The sequence below is a fragment of the Apium graveolens genome, chromosome 10 (genome assembly GCF_009905375.1).
Source record: "Apium graveolens cultivar Ventura chromosome 10, ASM990537v1, whole genome shotgun sequence".
NCBI lineage: Eukaryota > Viridiplantae > Streptophyta > Magnoliopsida > Apiales > Apiaceae > Apium > Apium graveolens.
The window spans coordinates 227,118,124-227,128,213 of NC_133656.1; the positions used below are offsets into that span (position 1 = coordinate 227,118,124).

The 10,090-nt window shown below is 32.3% G+C and overlaps 1 protein-coding gene across 2 annotated transcripts; it reads right to left on the bottom strand.

The window, feature by feature from the left end:
- Positions 1-1,216: 1,216 nt before the first annotated feature.
- On the bottom strand, positions 1,217-9,458 carry LOC141692370 (light-mediated development protein DET1). 2 transcript variants are annotated; one of them, XM_074497180.1, is made up of 11 exons: positions 9,042-9,450; positions 7,201-7,628; positions 6,850-7,078; positions 5,992-6,165; positions 4,692-4,760; positions 4,502-4,558; positions 3,351-3,431; positions 3,106-3,270; positions 2,901-2,996; positions 2,585-2,681; positions 1,217-1,666 (listed from the first exon to the last, which is right to left on the bottom strand). In XM_074497180.1, the coding sequence occupies exons 1-11, from the start codon at positions 9,123-9,125 to the stop codon at positions 1,527-1,529; spliced, it is 1,620 nt and encodes a 539-aa protein (XP_074353281.1). In that variant the 5' UTR covers positions 9,126-9,450; the 3' UTR covers positions 1,217-1,526. The 2 variants fall into 2 exon arrangements, 1 of the variants encoding a protein (XP_074353281.1); XR_012562811.1 differs by lacking the exon at positions 1,217-1,666 and having other exon boundaries at positions 2,629-2,681; positions 2,901-3,029; positions 9,042-9,458.
- Positions 9,459-10,090: the final 632 nt, after the last annotated feature.

The window sequence follows — 10,090 nt, forward strand, 5'->3', positions numbered from 1 at the left end:
ATACAAATAGGATCCAGATTGGTCTAGATATCGATTTAGAATTATTCGGAAAATTGGAGATTAATCGGAAAAATTAATCGGATGTATTTATATTTTAAATTATATTTAATTTTAATATTCTTATTTAAGTAGTAATTTAGAAATTAATATATATATATTTATTATATTATATAATTTAATTAAATTAAATTATTATATTATATATAATAATTTATTTATAATGAACCGATCAAAAAAATGTATAAACATTAATCGGACATTAAAAATCAGATTGATTAGATGCTTTTCACAAAATTAATGGAGAATTAATATTTTTAAATCGGGGAACAAGTACATCTTATAAAATATACCTGGGGAACGTGGTGGTGACTGCTGAGTCAATTTAAAGATTGAAATGATTGTGAAGTACAATAATTAATCCATCAATATTATTAAAATAACATCTATCTGGATTGGAAAACAGTGGATTCTTGGTTTGTTTTGTTCCTCCACACATGGTAAAATAAGATTAATCTAGGTTATGAACAGATTCTGATTTATGAACTCAAAAACCCCTTCTATAAAACAACAATTGGGTCAAACAGACCATGAAGCCTTTTTGGTTAGGGAACTAGAAATTTCGAATACTATTTGGTTTTGATATTTGGGGATGACTTCTAATAAATGATATTTTATAACTAAATTGAACTAACTAATATAGTTTTTTATAGATTATGATATACTTAGCAACCACCTGCACAATTATTAAAGAGGCGCACCAACAACAAACTAGACAGTAGACCACCTTCCTTATCAATAATCATGCATGCATGTTAATATATTATGTGGATGTAGAAACAGTATTCATGCACCATTGTAGTGGCCAGACTCCCCTTAGCTTTACAAACTTTGAGCCAGTAAGGTTTGATGGCAACTTTATCTCACCTGCTTTTTTTCCTTTCTGTTTTTTTTTATATCATGGTTTTCTTAGCTTGTAAGCAAAAACTTTGATAGCATGGAAATTATCTTAGGCCGCTTTCTCTGCCAGGTGCAAATATTAGAACAAAAGTATTGTGATAAACATTGCCAATATATGAGCACTATCAATGGTGGGGGCTGTAAGACAATGTCACAATATTTTATCAGCAGAAGCCGAACAAATTAGCCACCTAATACTCACCCTCTAAAAGGAGTAAAGGTAGGATTGTAAACTTACAAGCTATCATTGCCAACAAGATTTATGGAAGCATAAGCTTGGATGGAAAATTTTGTTTTTTCACGCCTTCTCTACACTGGGAGCTGAAGCCCCCCCGCTGTGTCAATACAAGTTAAATTATTAATTTGTACTAAACATTTCCAATACATCAGCACTATCATTGCTACTCTAAGACATTATCATAATTTTTTATTTGCACAATTACAGCATATACACAACTGCAAGCAATTGAACATATACAGTCCTAAATTCAAAATTTTAATCAGGCTAAGGATGTCATGGTTGGTAAATGTAAATGGATGGGTGACCCCAAGGAGAAAAATGATTCCCGTTATCTTCGAAAATGAATATTTACAACAGCTGGCTGCAAAGACCAAGTTTGTTGGATGGAGAGTGCAAGAGGTAGAAACGGATGGAAAAGAAATGAGGAGATCTTCTTAACTCGACCATCTGCAGTACCAACTTCAGGTCCTAATTACAACACAAATCAACAAGATTGTTAGATATACTATCATTTGTCAACAACAATTACATTGAGTTTGATTCCAAATATTATTATTAGTTTAACGTTACAATTATATTTGTTATTTTAATCTTTTGTATTATATTAATTTTATTCAAATGAACTTTATGTCCTTAATAGTAATTGCTTTTAAACCGTGCCATTTATTCCACACTAACTAAAAAATGAGGTAGAGCTATAACATATTCTAAAAGTATTAACTAATTCAAAATATTGTTTGATTAGGTAGTATTGTTACTTTACGTTCTTAGTGTTTAGATTAAACAAATTCAATCATCATTACTATTTAATATTAATTAAAGAGCTCGTAACGTTATTAGATACTACAGTTACTTATAAATTTAATTATTTATAAATATAATTGCGTTATAGTAGGTCACTTAATATTTAATATTTACTCTTGCTAGTTGCTATAGTAGCTATATATGTTAGGATCAGTCGAATTTCATTGACAGACTAAGAATTTTGATTCGTTAGATTTTAAAGAGTGTTAACACAAAAAACTTATTCATGATACGAAATACATATTACTGGACAATTTTGTATCAAGTATCCAGTACTCTTTGTTTAGCCCAAATATAGTTGTAGGACATGCCAAAATATGTTAAAAGAGACTATTAAGTTCAAATCAGTTATATATAACTTATTATATTAATAAAAAACACATATTATATGCATGTTAACATTTCTAATTTCATGTGCATCGCACGAAGGCTAATCTAGTATCACAAAAAATACATTCACATGGACATAATTACACAAGCAATTATTTCTCTACCATATATATGCAAATTATATCCAGGCCACATGAATCTCAATGAACCAATATGGCCCTCTCTAAGGCTTATAGTATTTCAGTAGCATACCTGGTTTTATCTTAAATTTGAGGGTATTTGATTGTCTTGAAATGAACTTGATGGGGTGATCCGTACACTGTCTATGTCTTTCAGTTGCAGAAATTAGCTGCAATAGGATATTATTAATAATGCTAAAAGATAAATTTATCAGTCAACTTCATATTTTTATTATTTCTGATTATCAGCCCATTTATTTTCAATTATAAATAGGACAAAAAAATCCATTTATCTTGTTTGATGCAGTGACCATAACTCTTACACCCACCACCCCCTTCTTATCTTAAAAATAAAAGGTAAACAAGAGATTAAAGATCTAGAACAAAACCTTCTCATCATATCGAAAAAGAGACTGGTCAAAATATGGGGAAGGGCTCTGTGACTGGGAACAATAGGGCAAAGAAGACAGCATCTTCTTCACAAACTGTAGCATTTATAGATTACCATAAATTATATCCTGGCATACATGAAAATATGAAATGATAATACAGAAGACATGAACTGTTGGATGCTGAAACAGTTTTATATGTTACCTGGGGTAAGCTGGTAGCTTTATTCTTACTAGACCTAACTTGATCACGGGCATGAATGTTGTTAGAGTGAGATGATATAAAATTCATATACAGCGATCGTTTTGATGTTACATGGAAGTGATCGCAGAATTGTTCAAACAATAAATATAGCTCATCCACTGAGTTCTAAAGAAATCCACAAATTGTGTCAGTATTTAGCCTTCAAGGTGTGAAAGAACCATCAGAAATAACCAGCCACAAGATACCTGATAAAAAGCAATTATTTCGGTTGTCTCCATATTATATACAGCAAGAAATGCGGGATGATTATCAGCATTTCGCGACACCTGCAGCTCAAACAATCTTTTATCAACGTGTGGCTAGCTTATTAATTTGACAATACAATTGCAAACTTTGATCTCATCCCTACTGTATCTTAACCCTGAAAGCTTCATTACTACTAAAAGCAAGTGGGACAACTCAACCAACCACCACAGAGATGATTACTTATTTTGGGCTTTACGATATAGATCCCATGTTTTGCTGGTAAAAGGGCCATGTAGGTATTCAAATTACACAAACATTAAGGTGTCAAAGATCTGACGCAGTACTTGTAATAATCTATTTTACCACTATCAATAAACTTCACTAAAAGTTCACTCACTAGGAACCTTCTTTTACAGATTGTATCTCAAATTTGTTACATCAATGAATAATAATTTTATGATATTTAAAGTCATTCTAGAGCTTCAATTAAACAGCTATTCTAACACAAAAATAATACATTTTAAGACTTCTTGAAAATTTAACAGTAAAGATTTTTGTAACTGGGAATTGTCTCCAAAAATAGTACTTAACAAAATTATCTAGAAACTTTCACCAACATTATAATTATTTCAGAGCTACAACAACATCTTACAGCATATAGATAACCTCAAAAGCAGCAGCATTATGATACGTCAAACGAATCCACCACAGTTATTTCAACTATACTCACCCCGCGTCATACAGTTTACTTATTAAGTTTATAGGAAAATATGCATTTAGGACATTTTAAGTAAGTATTGAGGTAAATATATTAATGTCTAAGATGCAGGTTATCAAAAAAATACATAAAGAGCCAGATTAAAAGGGATCATGTATATTACCAACTAATGCTACATTGCTACCTGAAGCTATTAACCTTTCTACATTTAACTGACAATAAATTGTAATAATATTGAATTCATCTGTAGTCATATACAGTCTATAGCTCTAACTACTATTAAGTGTAGATGCAGAAAATTTTCTCATATATAACTTGTTGCATCATGCACTGTATCAGGGTTTAGACTCCAGCCTTTCTTGTGTGAGCATTTAAGTGGAAGATGAAGGATACACACAACAGTACAGTGGGAAGGGGAAAAAAGTTCCTCACCCCTCCATCAACACTGCCAAACTTGATTAGTAGATGATGTCGGTCCAATAACTGTACCTGGCAAAAATATACAGTATTAGACACATTCACAATGTCATAGTTAGTGACAGGAAATTATATATGAATTACAAAAAACCAGATTTGAGGAAGTATGCTGATAAACAGCATCAAATGCAGGTCAGAGTTGTACCTTCCACATAATCAAATCAACATAATCTTGAAAATGGAAATAAAACTTCTTCTTCACATGTTGCATTCTCTGATTAAACCAGAAGAAAAAGAGAATAATTAGCATAGAATCCAATTAATATAATAATGAAGTTTAATTTGATATGTACCATGTTTGAGAATGTAACACTTGATAGCAGCATATAATTCAAGAAACAAAAGGTACATTCATCAAATGACAATTGCCAATCATGTAACCCTCTTAACATTTTTAGAAAAAAATGACCCCCTTTTAAGTCAATTTGACTCATTTCCAATTCAATCTTTTTTTAGATTTGTAAAAGTTTGCTTTTACATTAACATACAAAATTTTAAAAAAAAGTGACTTTTGAAATTTTAAAACAGGTCACTGGAGTACTTTGGAAAGGAAAGAGTTTATCATATGTGTTTGTTATCGAAAACCTACTGATTGAGCACCAGCCGATAAACTAATTACTCTACATAGTTGGGATAACTTTTCATTCTATCTTGTGTTACGAATGCCTCATCAAACCTAGTTAATCCTGTATAGCATAGATACCAAGGACTGTATATGACACCAGCCACTCCATGCAAATCCAATTCTCATGGCTGAATTCAACCAACCATTGTCGGAATTATTACTATGACCAACCACTGTCTGCATTATTACTATGATAGAGCTCCCTATGACCATGGAACTCTAATTCCAGACCTTCCCTGCGCACAGCTTTGCATTATTAATTAAGTTTTAGTGCCACGTGTACAATCAGAAGGAACTACTTCTACAGCTTGGGAATTTTATAGAATTATATTTATAGCATATATATATATATATATATAGAGAGAGAGAGAGGGAGGGAGGAAGAGATAGAAGGGGGGGGAGAGAGAGAGAGAGACTTAGCGAAGGTTTGTACCCAGTTCTAAAAAAGAACCTAAAAGTAGAGATCCGCTGGAAAGTACACAAACATACAATTTTCTAAAGTGAATCAGGAGAGCATAAATCAATATAATTTTGTAAACTTCAAAACGGTGTTGTTTTTTCATTGTACAAAGCTAACATGCTTAAGAGGAGTTGAGACTTGAGACAAAGTTGTAAAAAGATTAAATTTAAATTAGCAGCAATATCGACAATCTATGATACCATATATACGTAAAAAAAACTTAAAATGTGCAACATATATGGCATTATTACTAGTTAGGTCAGAGAAGACTTACTAAATACTAGTAACATTTATACATATTAGTTGTAAAAATAAATGACATTTTCTATAAGTACATTAACTTGATAGTAAATAACCAACCAGAGTTTCATCAGTTTCTTCATTCCATATCCCTTGAAATATAAATGAAAGCAGTCTCTGTTTTATACCACTCAGAAAAGAGTTCTCTGGACTGTGCTGGTTATGATTGTCGCTCTGTCCAACATGATCCACGGGGATATGGTGCTGCCTGCTCTTGTCAGCGTTTGCCGTGCACTGCGACAAAACGTTCAGAACGAGAGATATAAATGATAAAAGTTTTTTGTTAACCATAATAGCCTCCTATAAAAAATGGGAAACCAATTTGAAAGTAAAAGCATGTTGATGAATCTAAGAAACTGTAATTTGAGGGCATGGACAACTGTGATATGTAAGATATAAAGGGAACATCAGATTTAGACCTCCCCTTCCTTAAATGACGGAAACTAACAAATGATATGCACTTTGGGTGATTTCAATGAGGTTAATGATTATAGCTTTGAGTATTTCAATGAGGTTAATGATTATAATGACTGATAGTAGTTCAAATTCATCTACTTGTAAAAAAAAAAATTACTATTTATTTGTCTAAATATGATTTTTATAACAACCTTAACGTTAAATAAATATAGTATTTTATCAAGCGCACCCTCCTGTTTTGGGTTCCTGGATCCGCCATTGTGTATAACTTAATTTAACAACCAAATATAATAAACCTCAGACTTTTTGCAAAGTCATATATACTTCTATTATAGTTTGTACTCTGTTGTACTATAATTTGCATTGACTTTTTTGCAGAAAGTCAATAAGCAATCCTAATTCCAGAGTTAAGCCTGTGTTTTATATACCATGTCAAATAGAAAGAGAGCAAATCAAGCTTCAGGTTGATCCCACTCAGATATATTAAGAAGTTTCACTTACCTGAGAACTTGAATTCAGAAACAGCTCATCGTCTTCTTGGCAAAATTCACCAATCGCTCGTACGTCAACAAGGGTTCCCGAATCTCTAATTTGAATAATGTGTATTTTTTGATATCGGAGGGATACAATAGCAAGTAAATCATCATACAAGAAAACTCCCATGCTGTGAGCCAAATTGACATAATCATTGCGGAAGACCCTCTCATCAAGAATGACCCCATCTTCCAATCTAGAGTAAAGGCCAAATTTTAATAAATAAAATGAGACTGTAATGATTAGCAAATGCATTAAAAAGGTTCTTATATTTAAGACCTATATTTTGTAATGAAAACTTAACTGAAGTCCTTGTACCTTAGAAGGTGAAATGTTATTTTTTCAACAGAAGGGACACCATGTATGGCTCCTCCAATGGCAGGAGCATCATGAACTTGTGGGGTTGAAGTAGCAAATAATCCAAACCGGTTACTCTCTATGTAGAGAAAGAAGTCTTTGCATATTAGCTCACTACTGGACGCAAGTGGTACACTGTACAGTTGGCTGAAGAAGCTCTCAAATTTCCTGGCTTTTAAAGGAAGATCTTGACCATCACAATCTTCTTCTTTGCATGAAAATGTCAACCATGATGGTCTATACACAATAAGATCCTGATGGTTCCTACTGAAGCTTATGAGATACTGTCCATCTTCAGTGAACTTGCGAAATGAGTTGTCCGGACATTCAGCATCATATACGGTACTGCTTGGGACTATATTTTCATAAAATCGTCTGGCACAGTGAAACTGCAAAGCATCAAAAAATCAAAATAGATTTCTCTTGCAAAAGGCGTAGCAGAATAAAGTCCAACATAGATCATAAAACAATTCATACAATACATGTGGAAAGAAACAAATAAAAGAATCCAACACAATTTGATACAATCCTCAATATATACTAAAAATATGTACTTTTAACACTTTTATGTCAAAAAATACTTATAAATCAGTAACAATATTTGTTTCTATGGATATATTCCTCAAAACAAAGATCATAGCGACAATTAAAGAAAATTAAGATAATAATAAATAATTCAGAAGTTCTTAGACAAGAAAATCTATCCCAGATTAGTATCATAAAATATTTTTTATACTCGTAAGATGCATAAAATTGTGTATTTAATCAAATGTATCACTTCATGCGAAGTTGGGAACGAAATTTAACATTACGAATACGAAGTATATATTAATCATCACTATAGAGGGGTTACTGAATTTTAATAATGGTCAAGATTTTTTATCAATTTAGAGAGGTTACTACTTTAAAGAGTATTAATTTAGAGACCTAATGAAAAACACCAAAATCTAAACGAAGATACAGTATATCATGAACCTTGTCAAAATGAAATTGCAAAGCAAATTGAAGAGATCTTCATTCACTGCCTCGACCACTATTAAGGCAAAAATTTTACCAACAGAGGCCAATGAACTACTGTAATTCGAGTCACATTCACATAAGGCTAAAAAAAGTATATACGTCATGTTCTAGGGAAAAAAGCTTAAATTTAGGGAGAACATAGAAAAATACAAAACTTGGACACGCAAATGGAGAAATTAGTGATTAAACAGGTGGAAGAACTAAAAAGGGATAAAGAGATTTCCGAAAGTGACAACAAGAGGGGGGAAATTTGTCTTGTAAATGGCACAAAACCCGCTATGAGCCACAGTGTGGTGAGGCATTCGATTCAGTACCCGGGATCCTTTTTCACCTCCATTAGTAAGTAACCATGTAATCTATTTCATATTTATTGGATAGCAAAGTAGTTCTTCTAAAGTTTTAGGTGCTCTTAAGGTGTGTGCATATAAAATCGCTACTAACTGGGAGGTGCATATACTAATTAACACTAACATAAACATCTTGCTAAACTAAGAAAAACAGATAATACAATTAAAAATGCATATGTTTGTGTGTGACCGTGTGTGAGAGGGGGGGGGTAACATAAACATCCTGCTTAACTAAAAAACAAATAATACAACTAAAAATACATTGAGATAAACATCCTGCTAAACTTAGAAAACAAATAATACAACTAGAAATGCCATGTCCCATGAGAGAGAGTGAGGGAGGGAGGAGGAGAGGGGGAGGGAGGGAGGGGGAGAGAGAGAGAGAGAGAGAGAGAGAGAGAGAGAGAGAGAGAGAGAGAGAGAGAGAGTTCATACAGAAGTGCCAGGGGCAGGAGTGCGAATCTGGCGGTGGAAAATCCTTGCAGTGACATTATTATTATTATTATTGCTTCTAAACATCAGTAATAAACAATATATACGCTCACGCACATATATGTATATATAATTCACTCCAACCAGTGCTCAATTTCTGAATTGTTTCAAAATTAAAACGCAAAATCGAAATTGTCTGCTTTCAGTTGGAAGTCTGTTAAATCAACAGTGGCAGTGATTCCGGTAGAGATTCGTCGGTGTTGGAAATATCGCCGGCAACAAATAGACTTTAATGTAATGTTATCCACTTAGTTACAACTTACAAGGCTAGTCCTCCCAACCGTACCAAAGACATTAAATGAGGGTGCTTTTTTGGATTAGTGTTAAAGTAACTAGGGGCGCTCTGAGTAGAGTAGTGTGTGTACACGTGGTTTGCTTCAGCCGATTACAATTTTACATCCAACTTGTAAAATTTACTCCTGTGAATGAAAGATATAAAATTCCGCTAGGAACTGATATTTTTAAATTAACAAATTAAGTTTGGTTAATTTAGGAACTGATTTTCATTTAAAATTAGTTTATGAAACCGCGCTTCGCACCCGCGTTCTGCAAATAATATTTCGTCATTTTTGTATTCCTTGATTTTGGTCATTTTAAAATTATAAATCTAAACTGAACTATAATAATTAGAATGAAGTATTAACCTCCATTTTGGTTATCTTATCTTACGATCCTTACATCTTTTTAATTAAATATGATCAGAACCGTTAACTCTAAATATTAAAATAATGCAATACTTAAACTCACAGTTTCGAAACACTCCAATAACAAATTCTTTATACTATTATTTATGGAGATGCAAATATGTTTCAAGGTTCGAATCTCACCAACAACATACATTATTCAACGTTAAAATAATGCACTCCCCAAATTTTCAATTTCGAATCCCTCCAATAACTTTATATTTTTCATATTCGAATCACATCAATAACCAACATTTATATTATTTATAATGTTAAAAATAAAGTTAATAGTTCAAGTTTCTATCATAT